Here is a 23642-nt window from a genome sequence, read left to right as displayed (position 1 = left end):
GCGCCTAGGGTCAGGCACCAGGAAGCAGCTACCTAGATGTTATTTCTGCCTTGTGGCAAAGTGGCCTAACACACACAACAACAACAGAAAAAACACTCAGACTTTCAAGTTTTTATTCAATATACACAGCACTGCCATAAATACTTTCAAGTGTTACTGCATGTAACCACCCAACAAATGAAACAAATGAAGCAACACAACACTCTCAAAATGTCCCCCCCCCGATTGTTTTTTTACACAAGACCTCAAACTTTCCGGCCATTCATCAATAGAAGTACCCACAACATCCAGCAGGAAATTGCATGCTCCAATGATCTCTTCAGGCTCTCCAATGTGCCATGCCTTTTACCACACACAATATCTTCCAAAACCGCCCACAAATGGTAATCAAGTGGATTATGATCTGGGCTGGCAAGAGTCCATTCATCATAATTGATGAACTCTGGCACATTCTCTGTCAGCCATGTTTGGGTGATTTTGCCTTGTGGGCAGGCGCTAAGTCCAGTTGGAAGATCCAGGGCTGACTATTGAGGAGAATCTGATTGAGGGGTCTCACATGTGGTTCCAGAATATCATTCAAGTACACCCTTGCACTGGTTTTCATACCCTGAACACAAAAATGCATTTTTGTTATACCTTCGTAGCTCCCCACCAAACCATCACTGATGCTGGATGATGACCCCCTTCTGCAGAGCTATGGGCATACATCGTGTCATTTTGACAGTTTTAATTCTCCTCCATAGTAAAAATCTATTCATCTGTGAAGAGTATCTGTTGATGCTTACCATTCAAGTACCGATGATGCAGTGCCTCTGATCTTTTGCACCTCCGTTCCATCAGAGCTGGAGTTAGGAACTGTCCTGTTCTCCTGTGGTAGGCACTCATCCCTAGATCACTTATGATTATGAGTGACATTGATCTTGGTCATATTCCGATTTCTCTGGACATGATTTTCTGTTTTTGTAGGGAATTCCTACAAATTCTGTTCTCCACTGCCTTGATAGCTGCAGGAGTCCTCACAGTTCTTGGGTGGCCGGACCGGGGCCTGTCATCAGTTCTCTGTTGTTCATTGTATTTATCAATTGCCCTGTAGAGAAATCTTCAGCATATTCCAAGTGGTTTCAGAAGTTTGAAAATTGTAGATCCATCGTGTCCTGCCTTATGAAAACCTATGACAGTGGTCCTGTTTTCTTCATCTCCCCATTCCATTTTCGCTGGCTTTTTTTACTAGTTGATGATATCTGTTAAAGAAAACCATACGTTAGTACTACACGAGGCCAAACCGACAGCTCTGTGATATCATTTCCTATTTTTATGAGAGCCTTACTTTTGTGACAGTACTATGTACATTTTCAGGCATGCTATGCAGAGTTTCTACCATCACAAGCTTTCAAGGTGGAAATGTGCTATTGCCTAGGGGCAACCCTATCACACTCACACACACGCACCCTTATACCTGCTAGCAAAATTCCTGTATATCATTGACAAGACACCATGAACTCTTGGAGCCTGTCTGCACTGCTCAGAAAACTTCATATCTGACTGCACAATTACCCCCAGGTTTTTTTAATTCTCCACTGCTCTGAGTGTAATACCACACAGTTGGTACCTCATTCTGGGGTTAGTGCTGCCTACATGCAATAATTTACATATTTCAATGTTAAACTTCAGTTGCCACCTGTCAGCTCATCTGCTCAACTTTTCTAGATCCTGTTGCAGTAGTGTACTATCATTACTAACCCTGCCAACCTTCATATTATCTGCAAACTTGGACATTAACCCTGGTATACTTTCGTCAATATCATTGATAAATACAGAAAACAACAATGAGTTCAACACAGAACCCTGGGAGACTCCACTAATAACATTACTCCACAAAGAGCAGGATCCATTGATTACCACTCTGTCTTCTCCCACTAATCCATCCCTTTATCCACAATTGCCCTTAATGCCATACTGCTCCAATTTGAACAGTAGTCTTCAGTGTGCAACAATATCAAAAGCTTACCTAAAATCCAAGTATATGATATGAAAATTAATTATTGCATCCAGTTCCTTTGTGACCACATCATAGTATCCAATGAAATTGGTCATACAAGCCTTCCCCTTAACAAACCCATGTTGTGTCTGAACTATAACTGCAGTCTTCTCTAGATGATCCTACAGTGATTCTTTAATCAGAGACTCCATTATTTTCCCTGGAACAGAAGTAAAACTAACTGGGTCTGTAATTACACATTTGCACATCTCCAGTTCATGGAAACCTCCCATGAGCCCAAGAATGCCCTCATAATCTTGGCTAAGGGCCTACTTACTTCCTTTGCAGCCTCCTTTAATATAAATGGATAGATTCCATCCACCTCAAGTGCCTTTCTTATGTTCAACTTCAACAATTTCTCTCCACTTTGCTCTCAGTTATTATAAAATAATTTAACTCCTGCTAGAGTTTGATAAGTTTCTGCCCTCCACATCCCTATAGAATTCCTCTTGTGTAAATGTAGATGTAAAATACTCATTCAGTTTGTTGGCTACCTGAGCAGGATCATCAACAATCAAACCATTGATATCAAGTGGAACAATCTGATTCACATCTCCTTCCTTATAGAGTTTAGTAAAGAAGTCTTCGCTGTTCCTCTCTGCATCCTTTGTCAAAGATTTCTCATAATCAGTCTTCGTTTGCCTAACTTCCTTTGTGACAACAAAGGAGGTTAGGCAAATAAAGTGAAAACAAACTTGCTTATATCAACCATAGTCTTCTGTGTCACCTGATAATTTATATGTATCCCGTGCATTTTTTCTTTTCTGCCACGAGTCTCATCAGTTGATCTGACAACCATTTAGGCCTATACCTTGAACAGTATTTCTTAGTTTTGGGGAAAAAACCTAGTATCTTCCAAGATTACTTCATTGAACGATTCTCATTTAGAATTTGCTGTGTGAGACCACTGTAATTAAATTTACAAAAGCAAAACACAATCCTTTTATCCTCGATGGTAGTTACATCTCTGAGTAAATCTCATGTCAATATACTGTGATCACTCCCACCTAGTGGTTCCTTTATCTGTAGATTCTTAATTAATGCATGAAGAATCACTGATGATAAGCAGATAAAGAGAATTAACTATCTTATACAGAAGCATGTTCGAGAGGCAACCAGTACTATAGTTGCGTCTGGAACATTCTGCTGTAGAAAACAACAATCATTCAATATATCCACAAAAGCCTTGGTAGTGTGTGAATGACCAACACACAAGTTCCAGTCAATATCTGGGAAGTTAAAATCCCCATTATAAGACAATCTAATTTAGTGGCCCACTAATTCTCTCCAGAGTTGTTCATTATACTCAGAGTCATTAGGCCTATAACACACTCCTACTCTCAAATTTTGCTTTCCCGGTGCTTATGTTTGTCACACCAAACTGACTCAGCTTGCCGAGAGCTTGTCGACTCTAAAGGTGGAAACACATTTTGCTCCATATTTGCTCCTTTTAGCCCTTAGCAGTTCAACTTTTCTGCCAAGGTTTCTGGCCACGCCATGGGGAGGCAGTTGCAGTGCCTGGTGTGACCAAGGTGAGGTTAGTAAGGATTATCAATTAGGAAAGAAAATTATAAAAGAAACATGGATTTCCTTTCTCTACACAAACCTTTTGGTAGAAGAACTATGAAATAGTTTTATGAAAACGCTAGAACTTAAAAAGAACTACTAGTTGCTTTATGAAGATCACTTACTGAAAGATCGCACAGATAATCGCCTGGTCACGATTCGCTTGGCACCCAGGGCCAAGGGAGGAGGGATTATGCCATTAGTTAAGAAACCCACAAAATCTAAGGAAATGCATCCAACTAACATTGATGGATAATGCAATGTTGAATCAGTGTGTGGTGAGATAAGCACTGGGAAAGGGAAAATGAGAATAGGTGTGTGTTATAGGCCTAATGACTCAGAGTACAGTGAACAACTGTACAGGGAAATAGTGTGCCAGTAAATAATATTGTCTTATAATGGGAGATTTTAACTCGCCAGATATTGACTGGAACTTGAGGTTTGGTCACTCGCACACTAGTGATGATACAAGGCTTTTGTGGATTTATTGGATGATTGTAACATGTTAGAGTATAGTAATATGTTAGAGAGGCAAACAGAGAGAGTAGTACACATGATCAGGTTATCAGCAGTGATTATTAGTGTAATAAGAATTTGCAAATAAAGGAAGCACTAAGTGGCAGTGATCACAGTGTACTGATGGGGATTTTCTTAAAGACGTAACTACCATCAGGGGTTAAGGGAAGGGATTTTGCTTTCGTAAAAGTGCCTACAGTCATCTCAGACAGTTTTTAAGTCTATACAGTGGAACCAACTGATGATGTCACCAACAGCAAATTATAAATGGGAAGCATTCAAGGAATTAATCGTAGAAGGTACCAGGCTTTTCATACCAATTAAGAAATGCTGTTCAAGATTTAGGCCTAAATTGATGTCAGATGAACAAATGAGACTTGTGGCAGATAAGAAAAATGCATGGGGTGCATATAAATTATCACGAGACAGAAGCCTACAGTAGATATAAGCTAGCATGTAATCAAGTTACAAAGGAGGTTAGGCAAGAGAAGACAGATTACGAGAAATCTTTGGCAAAGAATGCTAAGAAAAACAGCAAGGACTTCTTTAGTTATATAAACTCTAGAAGGGATGAATTAGATTGGTTCACTTGATATCGATGGTTTGACTGTTCATGTTTCTTCTCAGATAGCTCATAATCTGAATGAGTATTTTGCATATACATTCACACATGAGGAGTTATTAAGGGAGGAGAATACCAGAAGTTTATCAAACTGTAACAGGATACTTAATGATTTTGTAATAACTGAGAGCAAAGTGGAGGAGAAATTGTTTAATTTAAACTTAAAAAAGGAACCTGGGGTTGATGAGATCTATTCAGTTATATTAAAAGAAGCCACAAAGGATGTAAGCAAACCCTTAGCCATAATTATGAGAGCATTCTTGGATTCAGGGGAAGTCTCCAAGGATCAGAGATGTGCAAATGTATCCCAATTCGCAAAGGCAGATCTAAGAGTGACACGAGTAATTACAGACCAGTTAGTTTAGTTTCTGTTCTAGGGAAAATAAGGGAGTCACTGGTTAAAGAAGCACTGTAGGATCATCTAGACAAGACTGCAGTAATAATTCAGACACAGTATGAGTTTGTTAAGGGAAAAATCTTGTTGGACAAATTTGACTGAATACTATGACGTGGTTACAAAGGAACTGTACAAAAAAATTTATTTTGAAATCATATACTTGGAATTCAGGAAAGCTTTTGACACTGTTGCAATTTTTTGAAGTTTTCTGAGCAGTGCAGACAGGCGGCCAGAGCAGGTCATGTGGTAGACTACTGTTCAAATTGGAGCAGTATGATATTAATGGGAATTTGCTGCAATGGATAAAAGGGTGGTTGAGTTGGAGGGGAGAGAGAGAGAGAGCAGTAATCAATGGACACTGGTCTTCATTGACTAATGTTATTAGTGGAGTCCCCCAGGGTTCAATGTTGGGCCCACTGTTGTTTTGTATATTTATCAATAATATTGATAAAGGAAAATCAGGCTTAATGTTGAAGTTTGCAGATGATACAAATGTTGGTAGGGTTGATAACGACAGTAATGACAGTGGGCTACTGCAACATGATCTAGAAAAGTTGAGCAGATAGGCTGAGTAGTAGCAACTGAAGTTTAACATTGAAAAATGCAAATTACTGCATATGGGTAGAAGTAACTCCAGAGAAACGTACCAATTATGTGGTAGAAAATGAAAAAGACCTGGGAGAAATTGTGCAGTCAGATATGAAGTTTTCTGAGCAGTGCAGACAGGCGGCCAGAGCAGGTCATGTGGTATTGTCAGTGATGAACAGGAATTTTGCTAGTATGGAAGGTGATTACCCTTTGTATAAAGCAATGGTCAGGCCATGCCTTGAGTACAAGTCTGGAGGCCTTAGTTTAGGAAGGATGTAGAGTTACTAGAACAAGTACAGAGAAGAGCAACAAGTTTGGTGAGGGGGAAAAAGGGGTCCAAGAAAGGCTTAAGTTCTGCAAATTGCAACATGTGAAGACAAGGCCCCTTCACCTTGAGTACTGCATAAAGGTCTGTAGGCTGGTTGTTTAAGGATTTTATGGTGCATTAGCATCTAAGACTATAATGCATCAAGTCAAAAAGGTGTAAACATGTAAAAGCATATGATATAAAAAGTTTATAAAGCATAAAATGATAAAACACTCTAGATAAAGTTTTTTTAATTAATAATTTGTAAAAACGTAAATATAGCTGACATGTCGTTGTCCGATAAAATCGGTCTAAGTAAAGCTCAGACAGCTGGAAAAAACAAACAATGATCATTATAAAAACACGGGCATTCATTTAAAATATGACAGACTGTTAAAATGGTGTCATAATTACTATTCATAGGATGATCATTGCCCTCAGCAGATAGCAATGTGTCAAGTGAAAATGTCCTATACAGAGCCAAGATAGAACAACTTCCTCTTTTCACTTCCTGCACTGACTAGACTGTCAATGTTCAATTACCAGCTTAATCTTGTATAACTTGTTCGCAGCCTGTTTATGCCATTAATGTTGCTGTTGTGATACCAGTTTCTTTCAAATTACTTGCTTGTAGTCTGTATAGGTGTAAAAGGCAAGAGTTAAATAGGGTCATGATTTGGCTGCAGTATCTGCCAAATCATTTCCTGAGATACGAATGTGGCCTGGGATCCAGCAGAAACGAATATCAAATTCATATTGTGAAAGTTAAGTGCAGCTTTTGCTGTATCCAGGTCAGGACAGGATGAGGGTTGAAGCTCAATGATAAAGCTTGCAATGAACTCAGAGAATCGGTATACATACTATATTTTTTGTGGTGTGTGTGATTTGTATACGATCCAAGGCTAGCTCAACTGGTGCAGCTGTGCAGTGAACAGCTGTATTCGTGGGAGATCTGCTCAGATACTGTGGTGTCAGGGAAAACAGCTTCATAACTGACACACACTTCTGACCTCGAGCCTTCTGTGTAGACTGGCAAGAAGTCAGAGTGTTCAGAGTGTTGTGCTAAAAAGAGCTACAGGCAGACAGCAGATGGAGTACTGTACTTGCCCCAGTTATTAAGAGAAAGGTGCAGTTTAGGACAAGAGCATGCGAGGGTGGAGAAGGTTGTCCAGGCAATGGGGCAACATTGTCTAATGTGATGACCAAATCTCTGAGTAGCCTTTGGATACGAATACTGAATGGTTAACTGGCAGTCTGACGAGTGTTGTACAGATTTTCCCCAATGTGGCTCAAAAGTGGGTGTCCACGTGGGACAGTGGCAGAGATATGTTTCAAAGCATAATGTTCAGACAACTGTTTCCTATGAAGCAATAACGAGGGCTCATTCGCTTCGACATAGAGGCTCTGGACAGGAGATGTACGAAATCTTCAGTGGCAATACGGATCGCCTAATGGTGGATGGGATCCAGCCATCGGAGTACACTGGTTCCAGCAGATGTGTATACCCAGGACCAGTAATCTAACTTAGATCACCCAAGTGGGTGATAGAGGTGCAGTAGAGTGCATCGGTCAGCACCCCAAGAATCCATGTAGGATATTCAAGCCTCTCGTGCACTTCACACATAGTTGATGGATGTGTTGTAGAAAAGTCAACTTTCTATCAAATACAAGCCCCAAAAATCTAGTCTCAGGTACTACTCAAATAGCATTTTGTCCAAGCCTTAGTTCAGGTTCAGGTTAGCACAATTTGAGTCAATGTTGTTGATATTTAGTTTTTAGGAGCATTAGCAACTAAGGCCATATTGCTCCTGGAATATGCGGTGGTCATTCCCTGACCTTTCTGCATCCTCCGTATTTGGTGGTCACGGGCTCGAACCCTGGTCTAATCAAGAAGCATCTGCTACGCACTGCTGCTCCTTCCCACCTGGCTACGGAGGTTCCTTGAGTCAATGATGAAGTTGCTAACATCATTCGAGCTGCTGAACACCAAGAAAAACAAAAACTTTCCTTACTAGCAATAAACGTGAAAGTGAAGAAGCACACATGCGAATTCCAAAAAAGATGCCCAAAATGCACTGAACATAATAGAGCATGTGTTCAGTGCCTCCAGTAACATTAATAACAAAACAACTACAGTAAACCCCCGGTATTCATGGGGGTTATGTTCCTGAGAAATGCTACGAATACCGAAAACACGAATACTGAGTTATGGCTCCCATAGTAATAAAAGGGTTTTGTTCCAACGTATGAAATATATAAGAAAAAAAATTAGTCTAAAATTTTGTCTATGTATGCATTATATGTTGTTGTTGTTTTGGTTTTTAGGAGCATTAGCAACTAAGGCCATATTGCTCTGGGGATATGCGGTGGTCATTCCCTGACCTTTCCACATCCTCCGTATTTGGTGGTGACGGGCTCCTGTATGTACCTTCATAATATGACTATGTACATAGACAGTACATAGTGAAATACAAGCATAAGGCATCGAAATGAAAATAAGAAACAATTTAATATTAAATGTAATATTTATTAGAAATTTCAAACAAATCTTTCAAACCAGCGCCTTTGCTAGCTAAAAAACTTATCCCGCCAGTGCTACCACCAGTTTCGCTAAAGTGATGATAAAGGTGTTTTGCCTTTTCACGAATTATGAGTGAACTTAACAGAATTTTATTTTTAGTTCGGTCTTCTATCCCCAGATTTAAAGCTTTTTCCACTAATTTAACATCACGAGTTACAGAGCAAATTTTTGAAGCAAATATCGTGTTTTCATGGACACTACGGCATATTTTTTCTTCCGATTTCTTGAGTGATCGTACCGTTGACTCATTGATTTTATAATGTTTTGCTACTGATGAGACACTTTCACCATTAGAAATTTTGTCTAATAACTCAATTTTACTCGCTAATGTCATCACCTTCTTTGATCTTTTCATAATTCCCTTGTTATTCATAGCCATATTTTTGTAGGCGTTAGAAAAAAAAACTTGTCCACAATAAAGTCACTTTCTTTTAACCATTAACACACTCGAAAAAGTCTGTTTACACTAACACACTACAAAACGGTAGATTTTCACTTTTGTAAGCATATCAATTTATAAACTTATTCAATTTATAAGCATTTAAAAGCAAACAACGAAACCTTCCATGACAAGCACATAACACATACTGAACAAGGATTAGCGGGAAATATCCACGCTCGCAATTTTGTCACCCCTCCCACCCCACCCACTGAGTGCTATTTTGACTGGAAAAGATGATTTTAGCCAGGCCCATGTTTTTTTATGGTGGAAAATGTTCACAGCGCCTTCAAATTCACATTTTATATTAAATCAGCAACCGAAAATAGCGTTTTCATGTATTCCGCAGTTTCATGAATTCGAAAAAAAAATAAATAATAAATAAATAAATAATAATTTTGACACTACAAACCTCGATATTATTAATCTTATTATTACAAAACACGAAAATTTATGTTCCTTGAACTTTGTATTAACAAGATTCTACTGTATATAAGCTTAAATGTAGTGCCTCTTAGTGCATAACTATTAAATGAATAAGAATAAATAGAGAAGGCGCCTCCGTAGCCAGGTGGGAAGGAGCAGCAGTGCGTAGCACACACACTTCTTGATTATACTGGGGTTCAAGCCCGTCACCACCAAATACGGAGGATGCGGAAAGGTCAGGGAATGACCACCGCATATCCCAGAGCAATATGGCCTTAGTTGCTAATGCTCCTAAAAACCAAACAACAAAACAAAACAATAAATAGAGAAAAAAACTTTTAGATAAAATGAGTTGTCTTTGAAATTTATACATTTTTCTACAAACACCACCAATTGATATATTTCATATAGTTTTTGTATGATGTTCAAGTAAAATTCTTTCAGCTGAAAGCCAACCATTCCTTCAAAGCTGCTTTATCTTCTTTAGTAGTCATATCTGTTCCCTCAGTGACATTTGTTAGGATTTCAGAAGGGGAAAAAAAAAAAAAAAAAAAAAAAAAAACCCATAAAAATCACAGAGAGCCAACCATTATTTGATTCCTTTTTCTGAGCATGCAATATCTCAATGTACTGGATGGAATTGACTGCGGTTCCTCTTTTAAAAATTCAGTGTAGATAACATTAGATACACCATAATACAGTCAACATCATGTTACAGGCTGTTTACACCCTGAATTTTTTTTTTTTTTTTTTTTTTTTTGTTGTTGTTGAAAGTGCAGATGTTTCATGACAAAATTCCTTGGCCTGTCTCTTATTTTCTAGATCCAAACCCTGTGGTGAATCCAAGATTCAATCAATGTTTGATATTTTTGGGTTATATATTCACAATAACTGCATGTCGTTTGAATTGCAGGTCCAAAGGTGCTTCCATTTAAAACAGTGCATTTTTAAATGAATAATCACAGAGAAATTGTGCACATACTAACTGGAAACTATTATCACAAAAAGCTGAATTTGAATTTGCTATACTACCAAATGCCATGGTTAGAAAGCAAGAGGCATTAATTTTCAGCTTACTCTTATACATTAACATATTATAAATATCCTCTATAATAATAATCTACCAATTAAATTACGATGTTCCCTTAATGCTGTAAATCTGGATTCTTGTTTTGATGTAATGGTTTTCCACTGCAACTTCATCCTATAATATTCTTCCCTGAAATTATATAGATCAATTAATAACTAATTCACTAAAATATAAATTAAACTTGTCCTAATCAAAATTGACAAAATCAAACACCATTACAAAATTTACAAAATTAAACACTAGTGGCACTATTATATGACATTCGTTTAACATGGTATAACAGCATTTAATTTTGGAAATCAATAAATTAACCTTTCCAAGAATAACTGATTTACAATTTTTCCATTAAGTGAACTTTAAATGAAAAGTTTATAAAAATCTGCACATTTAATAAAAACCTGGATTTTAAAACAAATAACTGAATTAAATACCAGGAGGAAAAGATATTAAGAATTAGACTACTCAGTGGATAGTTAGGAGAGATAAAAAAGAAAAAAAAAGGGAAAAAAAAGGAAAAAAAAATTGTTTGAAATAAAAATTATTCTTAATTTTTTTTTACTGCAAAACGGTTAGCATCAAGCATTATAGAGACAACTGATGCAAGAAAGCAAGCTTATTTAGCATCAATGGGGGGGGGAAGAATAAAAATAAAATAAATAAAACCTTCCTGTTTCACCCATCCATCAGCCCCAGAAGTTTGTCTAGGTCAATCTTTAATTTATTTCAGCTGTCAACTTTCACAATCACAGATGGAAGTTTGTCCCAGCAATAAACTGCTGGCTAAAGGAAAATTTCCACATATCATCTGTAAACTTGCTGATGGGATTCTTCCTCTTGCTCAGAATAATCACCTGAGAGGGCACAAATTCAAATTGAGGAAAGACAGATGTAGGATAGATGTGCGGAAATTTGCCTTTAGCCAGCGGGTAATTGGTTGGTGGAACAGACTTCTCCCTTGTTGTGGAAGTTGATAGTCTAAATAAATTTAAGGCTCAGCTAGACAGGTGTTTCGAACGAACGGAGGGGTGAAATGGGGGGGGTTGTTTTTTTTTTGGCTGATGCTGCATAAGCTTGCTTTCTTGCCATTACTAATACTAATGCTAATTTAGGCCTAAACCTTGAACAGTATTTCTTAGTATGAAAAGCCTTGTAGCTTCCATGATTGATTCCTTAAATGCCTCCCATTTAGAATTTGCTGTTGGCAACATTATCAGTTGATCCCACTGTATATAATTTAAAAACTGCCTGAGACTACTGTAGTCACTTTTATGAAAGCAAAAACCCTTCCCTTTACCCCCAATGGTAGTTATAACTTTAAGTAAATCTCACATCAGTATGCTGTGATCAGTGCAACCTAGTAATTCCTTTATTTGCAGATTCTTAATGCATGAATAATCACTGCTGATAATCAATCAACAGTATTACTCCCTCTGGTTGCCTCTCAAATATGCTGCTGCAGAAACCAATCCAATGAATCCACAAAAGTCTTGCTAGTGTGCGAGTGACCAACCCAAAAGTTCCAGTCTATAGTTGGGAAGTTAAAATTCCCCATTATAAGACAATCTGATTTACTAGCCAACTCCATTTCTCTGTATAGTTGTTTGTTGTACTCAGAGTCATTAGGCCTATAACACGCTCCAGTGTTATTCCCAGAAAATTTTTCCAGTTGGGTGGGAAATGTAATACTTCACAATATTATAAAATTTTCTGTTATTTAAGTAAATCCCACATTAGCAACACTGTGATCACTGCCACCACAGAGAGTTTTTTACCTCCAGTTTCTTAATGCAAGAAGAATCACTGCTGAGAATCAGATCAAAAGTATCACTTTCTCTAATATGTTCTTGTAGAAAACAATCATCCAATAAATCCACAAAAAAGTGTGAGCAACCAACCCACAAGTTTCATTCAATATCTGGAAGGTTAAAATCTTTCATTATAAGATATTCTGATTTACAGGCCCACTATTTCTCTATTTGGTTGTTTGTTCTACTCATCACAGTCATTAGGACTATAATACACTCTTACTCTCATTTTTGTTTTTCCAATGCTTATGTCACACCAAACTGAATGAACAACATTGAACTGCCACCCATGTCAACTGGATGCATTGCCTTAGATTTAATGTTTCTTAACTAAGTGCATAACCCTCCCATCCTGTTCTGTCAGTCCAAAAAAAAATAACAATATTCCACTGTAGGCCAAGATGTGACTGATTTGAACACTGTGTGTAAATGCAATCAGTTACCATTCAAAGCTTAGACCAAAATGGAGATCAGACGAACTAATGAGTCTCAATTGCAGAGAATAAATATGCAGGATGTATATAAATTATCAGGTGATACAAGCCAATGGTAGATAAAAACTAGTCTGCAATCAAGTCATAAAGGATGTAAGCAAGCAAGGTTGCAGCAACCAAATATGTCAGGACCATCATACACCCACACTACTTTATGCAGCTGAAATCTGAGCATCAAACAGCACCTACGAACACAAAAAAACCCATCTGGGCAGCAGAATATTGGTTCCTCAAATGGGTAACCTACAAGCATAGGTTGCCACTACAAGTTCATAAGACTGAAATGGTCCTGGCCCTGGGCATCCCCAGACTGTCCTCTCTCACTGGTAAAAAAAAGATTGGTAATCATCACAAAGATGTTGACCGAACTCATCACATCTTCATTCTGGGATCTCTGTGGCTGGAGAATTCCGCCTACTCAAAACCACCACAACAATTTTCCCTCTTCCCTCACCTCCACTTATCAGATCATCTCCTACCCTACCAAATGCTTGGACATTGATGCTGACCTTAAGAAATTTGCTGTTAATGGACACTATAGGAATGGGATCCTCAGCCCCACACACCCCATTGGCTCAAATAACTCATCATAGACCATGCACTGCCAGCTGCATCTACGAATACCTAACCACTTAGGTGGTAGATGACTCACATCAACCGTTGCAATACCACCACTTTGCTTATTGGAGGCTTGAAGTGGTGGAACCCATGTTTAGTCTCTAGAGCTAAGTTCCGGTCAACCCTTCCCGATCTCTTCCATCATGCAGTATGATTGATGACTTTTGAAGTTATGATGAACATCGTGGTGAGATCCAATATTCCTTACATTTCGAGGGTACAGCTCTAAAACGGTGTTCACAGGCCGGCCGCCAGTTAGTACACCGGACCGAACCTATTGGTAACTCTCTAGGAGGCTTCCGGATAAGCTAATGTATAATCTTGCTACCTCTACTCTGCCAGATACTGACTGGAGGGAGTCTGAGTAATGTGTATCTGGGGAGCATTGTCGAGGCCAAGTTATGTCAAGGATCTGGGTATATTCTTACCATGTGTACGCCATATCCAAAAATTTCATTACTTCATACAGCATGTACCACCCACTTTTTCTTACTATTGAATATACCATGAATTGTCAAACTAATAGAGCAAGCTTATTTGCGAAAAGATCTAAACCTCCCAAGCACTTGCTAATTCATTTCACAAATATACGTGGTCTCAATTCTAATCTCAACAATGTCCATTTCCACTTGCAGTTTGCCAAACCCCATGTACTTTTTCTGACAGAATCTCAGTTATTGGTTGATTCAACTACTGCTCATCTCAGATGCCCAAATTATTCGCTGTATGATTCTTTTTGCCTCAAAGGTGGTACATGTGTATATGTCCATTCTGATATTCCCTGTCAGACTTGCCAATTTGGAATCTCCTCTTTGATCTTCTCTGGCTTAAAATCTCTCTACCTCATTCTGTCAAATTCATTTGTTGTCTCTTCCGTTCTCCCAACTCCACTAATCACTTGGAGCTCTTTGACTTCCTCTCTTTGCAACTTGACTTTCTCCAGTCCAACTTTCCTAACAGTGAGGTAATTTTTCTTGGTGATTTTAAGGTTCACAACTCCAGCTGGCTTCCGTTTTCTAGTCACACCGACCCAGCTGGTCGAGAAGCTGAGGCTTTTACAATTACTAATGATCTTGCACAGATTGTTCATTTACCTACAAGAATACCGGACAATCCTAATCATACAGCCAATACGCTTGATCTTTTTCCCACAAACAACCCTTCTAAGTACACGGTCGAAGTGAGAGGTCCTTTAGGCACTTCAGATCACAACTTGGTGATTGTCTCTTCTCCAATGGAACCTTTATCTCATGGCTATTCCCAACCTAGTGTTGTTTGGCATTACAAGAATGCAAAATGGGATGACCTGCGAGACTTCTTTTCTTCTTTTCCTTGGTCGAATTACTATTTCAAAACTTCTGATGTCAATGTTTGCTCAGATCGTGTCAGTGAAATTATTCTTGCAGGAATGGAATCCTTTATCCCACACTCCACTTTAAAATCTCGTCCTTTATCTAAACTTTGGTTTTCCAATAAATGTGCTAAGGCTGTTCAAGAGAAGAATGTTGCATATCACAATTGGCTTGTTTCTAATTCTTCAGTTTCATTTTCTGCCTACACCAAAGCTCGCAACAATTGTACGGCAGTTATTAATCAGTCCAAACTAGATTTTGAACAGGCTAAGAGTAGAAAACTTGCTTCTTGCCCTAATGGTAGCCGAGCATTCTGGTCTCTTGCCAAAGCTATTGACCGCAACTTTTGCCCATCTCTGCTCCCACCTCTGTCCAAACCAGATGGTTCTGTTGTCACTTCAGCCAAGGATAAAGCTGACCAGCTAGCATCCCATATTCTTTCAACTCATGTATTAATGATCTTGGTAAAACACCTCCCACTATTCCCAACACGCTCCATTCAATGCCTCCTGTGGTCTTCTGTCAAAAGGATGTCAGAAGGATTTTGATGAATCTTGATGCTAAGAAAGCTCCAGGTCCTGATGGTATTTCTCCACTTGTTCTCAAAACCTGTGCTCCTGAACTTTCTCCTATTCTTTGTCGCTTTTTTCACTTTCTTATCCCAAAGGTGTTTTTCCTTCTGCTTGGAAATTTGCTCATATCCAGCCAGTTCCTAAAAAGGGTGACAAGTCCCTTGCATCCGATTATCATCCCATTGCAATTACTTCTACTTTTTCTAACGTAATGGAGAAATCAATTAACCGCCAAATTTTAAACTACCTAGAAACCTTCCGTCTGATCAACGATCGCCAGTATGGATTCCATCAGTGTTGATCCACTGGTGATATTCTGGCTTATGTTACCCATTTATGGACTGATTCAATGGAAAGGTTCGGTGAAACACAAGTAGTTGCTCTTGACATCTCAAAGGCTTTCAATCGTGTTTGGCATAAAGGTCTTCTAAACAAGCTTCCATCTTATGGTTTGCCAACTGTTTTTAGTAATTGGTTATCTAGTTTTCTCTCTGATCGCTCATGAGGGTGATGGTAGATGGCTCTGTCTTCTAACTTCTCCACTAATGCCGGTGTACCCCAAGGTTCAGTTCTTTCCCCCACTCCTTTCCTCTTGTATATTAATGACCTTCTTCCATTGACTGGAAATCCTATCCATAGTTTTGCTGATGATAGCAGCAGATGGCCAAGGGTTTGCTTACTTCCCTTGCCGCCTTTCATATAACTGGATATATTCCATCCACCCAGGTGCTTTTTCTCCTCCACTTTACTCTCAGTTATTACAAGATTATCTAGCTTACTGTGAGAGGTGTATTCACCTCCCTGAATTTCTTCTTGTGTGTGAATGTAGATGCAAAATATTCATTTAGTTTGTTAACTACCTGAGCAGGATCATCAACAGTTGAACCATCGATATCAAGTGGACCAATCTGATTCATCCCCTTCCTTCTAGAGTTTACATAAGTAAATAATTCTTTGCTGTTTTTCTTTGCATCCTATGCCAAAGATTTCTCGTAATCTGGCTTCACCCTATCCATAGTTTTGCCGATGATAGCACATTGCATTCCACTTTCCATTTTGAGAAACCTTGTCCTGCTCAATCAGCTTCAACTTCTCGAAAATCTGCTACCAATTCCTTAAATGCCGATCTTCATGTAATTCTCCAGTGCGGCAAAGACAACTTAGTTGATTTCAACCTTTCTAAAACTCAGTCTTGTCTTATATCTCGCAAAAAGGATTCTTCTTCTGCTCCTATGCTTATCTTTAGTGACACTCCGATTTCTAGGCAAAATGATATATCTCTTTTGGGGATTACTCTGAGTTCTAATCTCTCTTGGCACAAGCACATTACAAATATTGCTTCTTCTGCATCTAAAAAACTTGGTTTTCTCTTTCGCTCTCGGCGTTACGTTTCTTCCAAACAGCTGCTCACTCTGTATAAATCGCAAATCCACCCTGCCATGGTGCCCCCAAAACCTTTCTCAGGCTTCTTGATTCCATTCAGAAGATGGCAGTTAGGTTAATTAATGACTCATCTCTAACAGAGTCTTTGCACTCACTGTCTCATAGATGTACTGTTTCTGCTGCATGCCTCTTCTACAGATACTTCCATGGGCACTGTTCTTCTGAATTAGCTTCTATAATTCCTGCTCTCTCTTTCAAAAGTCCGAACACGTGCCACCACCAGCGAACATCCATTTACTGTCCAACTTCAAACTCACAGAACCAACTTTTCATCTTCCTCGTTTATTCATTCAACTGCTGTTTTCTGGAACAACCTTCCTTCATACGTATTTCCTGAAAATTATTAGCATTTTTTAGCATTAGCAGAGGCATATGATGCAAGAAAGCAAGCTTATTCAGCATCAGCCAAAAAAAAAAAAAAAAAAAAAAAAAAACCCACTCCCATTTCACCCCTCCGTTTGTTCGAAATACCTGTCCAGTTGAGCTTTAAATTTGTTTAGGCTATCAACTTCAACAACCAGTGATGGAAGTCGGTTCCACCAACCAACCACCCGCTGGCCAAAGGCAAATTTCCGCACATCTATCCGACAATTATAGTCTACAGAAGTTCAAGTTCAATGTCAACAAATATCTTCTTTCGTCTTCTCAACCTCCAACCCAAGCACGGTACTAAGTACTATAGGTTCTAACACCTCTTGTGTTTGGGATTTACATAAAAAAAAAAAAAAACTTAACTGAAACAGGGAAGGGCGACTTAGCAGATGGTGTCACCATCTCAAGGCCATTACAACTGTCTAGACACAAGCGAATGAACCTCCGGATGCACCCAGTAAGAAATAGTGTATGAAGGTCAGGACAGTGTGCACAAAGCCTCCTCTGCAATGCATCCAAGCCACCATACCCTTTAATCACCACTTGGAGACCCCCTGTTAATTAACTAATGAGGAATGAGCTAGGCACTGATCCTGCTGCTCTTCCCATGAACTGAGAGGACAATTGTCATTTTGTATATTAAATTTTGTTTTAATGTCATAATATGCCTTTTTTTTTTTATGTAATTTGTTTAATGTCAGGTCACATCATCTTAATCTTTTGTGTAATTTAATGCCATTGTAAAGATGTTGTTGTTGTTATTTGGTTTTTAGGAGCATCAGCAACTAAGGCCATATTGCTCCGGGATATGCGGTGGTCATTCCCTGACCTTTCCGCATCCTCCATATTTGGTGGTGACGGGCTTGAAACCCAGTCTAATCAAGAAACGTGTGCTACGCACTGCTGCTCCTTCCCACCTGGCTACGGGGGCGCCATTGTAAAGATGTTTGTTTGTTATTTGGTTTTTGTATATTAAGGCCATATTGCTCCGGGATATACGGTGGTCATTCCATGATCTTTCCGCATTCTCCATATTTGGTGGTGACGGGCTCGAACCCCGGTCTAATCAAGAAGCGTGTGCTACACACTGCTGCTCCTTCCCACCTGGCTACGGAGGCGCCTTGTAAAGATGTACATCATCTAATATCAGTTAATGTCATCCTGTTTTGTTCTTTAATGTATGATGTCATTTAATGTTATTTTTTTATTTCTTTAATCTCTTACAGCATTTAATGTCATTTCATTTAATTCCTAAATGTCAATATAATCAAAACACTTTTTATCTGTAAACTCCCTGACTTTTTGGCCACAAAGGGATATTGCATCACTATTCAATCATGTAACTGGTTACAACTAAATATTGTGCAATAAAAGATTTTCTCTCTCTCTAAGTCAGATTAAGAGAAAATCTTTGGCAAGGAATTTAAAAGAAAAATAGCAAAGACTTCTTTTCTTATGTAAACACAAAAGGAAGAAGATGAATTAGATAGGTCCACTTGATATCGATGGTTCACCTGTTGATGATACTGCTCAGGTTGCTGACAAGCTGAATAAGTATTTCAGCATCTACATTCACACATGAAGAATTCTTTAAGGGAGCAGATGCCAGAAGTTTATCAAACTCTACCAGGAATCTGAAGGATTTTGTAACAACTGAGAGGAAAGCAGAAGAGAAATTTCTGAAGTTAAATGTAAGAAAGGCACCTAGGATGAATGAGATCTATCCAATTCTATTAAGGGAAGCAGCAAAGGCGGTAAGCAGACCCACATGCACATGGGTAGCAGTAATCAAAGATTAACATACAACTGTGTAGCGTTGCACTCAGATTAGAGGAAAATGAAAAAGACCTGGAGGTTATTGTGCAATCAGATATGAAGTTCTCTGAGGATTGCAGACAGAATAGCATATGAGGTTTCCCATATGCTATTCTGTCATTGTCACTATTCTGTTATTGTGCAATTCTGTGATTGCACAATAACCTCCAGGTCTTTTTCATTTTCCTCTAATCTGAGTGCAGCGCTGCACAGTTGTATGTTAATCTGGGATTACTGTTATAGAGGATTACTGTCTATGATATACAGGAATTTTGCTTGCATGGAAATGGAGGTGATTATTCCATTGTATAAGGCAACTGTCAGGCCACATTTTGAGTACTGCATACAGGTCTGGAGGACTCATTTTAGGAAGGATGTAGAAAAAGCTGGTGGAGTGGATATATAGAAGGGCAACGAGATCAGTAAGGGGAACAAATGGGGACTCTTCCTTCAGTTCTGTAAATTGCAGCATCTAGAGACCAGGCACCTATGAAGCGATGTGATTGAGGTGTTTAATACTTTGAATGGATTGGGCAAGTTCACTGCTAATGGGATTCATCCTCTTGCTCAGACCACACAAATGAGGGTGCATAAATTCAAATTGAGGAACTATTATTATTGCAGAATAGATGTGCTGAAGTTCAATGGGTGGTTGGTTGCTGCTTAATGAAACGTCTGTTTAATGTCGTGGAAGTGGAAATAAATTCAAGGAACAAACTTTTGGAGGGGATAGATAGACAAACTCTTATTTTTTTTTTGCTGATGCTGTATAAGCTTGCTTTCTTTCCACTACTAATACTAATATTAAGGGGTCCATAGAAGAGGTAGTATCTGTTAGGAAATGGATGTAGTTATGTGATCCTGTGTTTTACAATGTAAGTTGGTAATCATCAAGTAACGATTCTATTAGTCCACTCCAGGTATCCACATAAGGGAATCCCCATAATGGATGATGGCCTTTCAGATTTCGCAAGATACAGGATGGAAGCCTAAGTCGAGCTGCTAGACAATCAAGATCAGTATGGGGACATGAAAAATTTAGCAGAATATATATATAGAAGCCAGGGTTAAAGTGATCCAAATAATAATAATAATGATAACTCTGTACTTCTATAAATGGTATAATTCCAAAATTTGGGAGATACTTGGGTGTTTAGGTAAGTTTCTTGAAGATATACTCAAACAGGGTCAAATTGTTCTATTAAATTTTACAGTTCATCTCTGTTGTTTGATCTGACTGTTTTTTAAAGGAAAGTTTCTGTGTATGTCCAGTTTTTGTTTGCTCTTTTTATAACTACAGGGCAACCATCTTTTGCATAGAGCATCACTATTGTATCATTTTGATTTGTTTCATGGTCTATATCCATATTGGTGTTTGTTTCTTTCATTTGGGTTTTATTGGTGCATTAGCAACTAAGGCTATAATGTTCCAAAACCAGGTCATGTACAACAAAATAGTTAAGCTCTCGGTGACCTAGTGAATTAGGTCACTATGTCTAGATATATAACAATACTGAAATAAAAAAGGTATAAGATATATAAAAATAAAGAAATAACAGTAAAAATGATAAAAATTAAATGCGATTAAAGAGGTTTAGCGATTTTAAATAGGTAAAATCAGCAGATACATGCTGATTATCAGATAAAATCTGACTAAGTGTGTAAGGCTCAGCAAGATGAATAAAAGCAGTAAAATATAAAGAATGCTCGTGTCTATAACATGGACACTCGGTCCCATATTGGTGAAATGCAATTATTTCTTGTCATTGGTGACAAGAAATAATTGCATTTCTTGTGTCTGTGTGCTTTGTTTTAATCAGTTCTGTAATATTGGCTCTTTGTCAGGTGCTATAGTTATTGCAGTGCTTGTTTTCTAATGAACAGCATATGAGGAAATTATTTGCTTGATGGAAGAGGGGTATTGATCTGATATAGCAATAGAAACATTCTGAGAAACTGAGACATCTGTTTGGCTAAAAGCTGTTCTGTAGCTTTTGAAGGCAGCTGCATATGAATGTGCAGTATACTTGACAGGGTTTGTTTTCTTGCTTCAGAATATGTTACTTTGTTTTCCTTTTTGTGTATTTGGAAATTTTTACCAAGATTGCAAAATTGACAGATCTTGGAGAAGGAGAGATGATTTCCTTTAAAATTTGAATAGACAGGGAGAGTAGCAGTATAGTCTGTTTGGTAATGGATCCACAGTGAGGGCAGACGGCATTGCCTTGGCATGTTGCTTGTGAATGGCCATATTTTGGTATTTATAACATCTGATTGAATTTGTACGGATGGATTCGGCATAACAAATATCTGTTTAACTGTTTGTGGTAGAACTGAGATGCTGAAAGTGAGTATGGTACTCCATTTAAGAATAAGATTGCCATCTTTTTCAGCAACTAGCCTGTACAACTTGTTGGTCTCTCAGCTCTATTATTTCTTCCTCTAAGATGGTTAACAAAGCCCATTCCATTATTACTCCCTTGGAAGTATTTAATGCAGCATGAGGAGTGACAGTAATAGGAAGTCAGACAAAATTAGTCTGTTTTTATGACTGTTCTGATTGTGTGGAATTCAACTTTTCTTTAAGAAGGTCCTCAGATAACCAGCAATTACCTCAACACTTTTCAGTACAAGAAATGGTAAAAAGTTGCATAGAGGTTGAGTTCCCAGTGAATGAATTATCAAGAAGGGATGGAACATCTTGTGAAATAGTCTTTTTTATCCTTTTTATTGTGAAGTCTTATCACCTTTGTTCTTGGTTTGCAGATTAGAGCTGGCTGTACTGATGGAAATGTGAAGATAATTTTATACTCCTTTTGGCCCTAAAGGTTTATTTTTCCACTCAGGTTATCAGCCCCACTGCAGGAAGGTAGCAGTAATACCAAAGTGGCCAAGCAGTATTAGGTTAGTTGGATTAGTGAAAAAGAAAATACAAAGGAAAGGTGACTTTCTTTCCTGACTTTGCTTAATATTGAAAGGCTGAAGCCTGTATAACTTTATAACTTAAAAGAATGAAGTTTTACTAAATAGAAGAAGATTCCTTTCTATTTACTTTTCTGGTAGATTTAATTTTATTAGAGCAGGAAGTGTAGGAGGTATGAATATAGGTGTGGCAGTTAATTTGCTCTTTTGAGTTAGTTTTAGCAAACTCAGTAAATGGCAGGCAAGAGATGCAAATGATTCTGACAGTGATATGGTCTTTGTTTGTGTTCTGACAGTGAAATTATCAGAAACCTTCTAGGCATATGAATGCTTGCTGCTATTTACTAGTTGGATGATTTTCTGGCCTCCTGTTAGATGTTCAGCTAGGTTTTCTGTAGATGTTCAGATAAGTTTTCTGTTTTTGAATTCAATTCTCTTCCTTCCTTGCTGGAATACTTTACAGTATGTGAGGAGCTCTCCTTAGTGATTTATTTATATAAATATCTTTGATGGTATAAAAAAGAGCTGTGATGCTCAATACATTCTACGTTGATTTCAATATTCAAGGTAAAAGAATAAGAGAAGTTTACTCAATATAATATTTCGCCAATTTTCCTTCTTAAGGAAGGAAAATCATTTTGCAATATTTTTTCGTTACATTGTTTTAATTAAATTTTTACTTTAATTTTTAATTGTGTCCAAATGATTTTTAATTGTGTTCAATTTTTTAAAAATTGTTTTCAATTTATTTTTTACGTAATGTAATATTTCTGATTTTTTAATTTAATTTTTACTGTAATGTTATATTCGTTTTAATTTCTGGAGAATATCACATTGAGGTAGACTTCGCTTATTCTTTTAACAAATTATCTTTGAAGCTAGACACTGCTCTCATGGTATTTGGAATGATATTGAGAACAGACAGGGTTGTCACAATAGGCTGTTTGTAAGTGGTCACACTTTTGGAACTTAAAACACAACAGTGGATTTGGAATGTATTTCCTTACTGGGCAGTTTAAGAAGCCTGCCTTGATGGAAATTAGAGGATGTGGGGTATTGAATGCAAGGATGAGAACTTTTGTAGGAATGATATTTGCTTGACAGCTATCACACCATGTCCTTTCATTTCAATTCAATTCAATTCACCATTTTTTTGTGACACCTCTTCTTCAGAGACATAAAGAAGATTCCACTCTGATATGATATCATGTGAAGAGTTCAGATTTTTATTGTGAGGTAGAGTGATGGTGGTAGATATTCCTATATCAAAGTGGGTTTCAGAATATGTTTGGCGTGAGACTCCAACTAAAATATCTCCAGACTGTAGCCTTTTCACAGATTTTGGGGATACTGCCAACCCTTCTAATCCTTCTGGAATGAGAAGGTTGACATTTTATTGATGTCCTGCTGTCTGGTGGAATGGAGAGTCAGGAAAAGTGCTGTCAATGATGTTGTATCATCTGCTCTGAGTCTTTTTTGCAGAGGTATTATCTGGGAGTGCAGTAGCACATACTCTTTGAGTACACCGGGGTTCAAGTGCCCGACTGCTAAATACGGTCAATCTGCCAACCCGCACTGGACCAGCGTGGCAGATTATGGTCCATTTCTCTCAGCATGAATTGTTGAGGAAGCTTCCATCCTGCAGTGGGTTGATAATGGCTGCAGTTTACCTTTTTTTT

At 38.1% G+C, this 23642-nt stretch overlaps 1 protein-coding gene across 1 annotated transcript in view; it reads right to left on the bottom strand.

The window, feature by feature from the left end:
- The window catches only part of Tbc1d15-17 (TBC1 domain family member 15/17), a 331818-nt gene that overhangs the window by 127713 nt on the left and 180463 nt on the right, over positions 1-23642 (bottom strand). The window contains exon 9 of the mRNA XM_090389001.1: positions 10605-10699. Coding sequence (XP_090245127.1) covers positions 10605-10699 — 95 coding nt within the window. The remainder of the gene's footprint in view (positions 1-10604; positions 10700-23642) is intronic.

Source organism: Mastigoproctus giganteus, chromosome 14 (genome assembly GCF_048544385.1).
Source record: "Mastigoproctus giganteus isolate SK-2022 chromosome 14, ASM4854438v1, whole genome shotgun sequence".
NCBI lineage: Eukaryota > Metazoa > Arthropoda > Arachnida > Uropygi > Thelyphonidae > Mastigoproctus > Mastigoproctus giganteus.
This window is presented reverse-complemented; position numbering and strand designations above follow the sequence as displayed.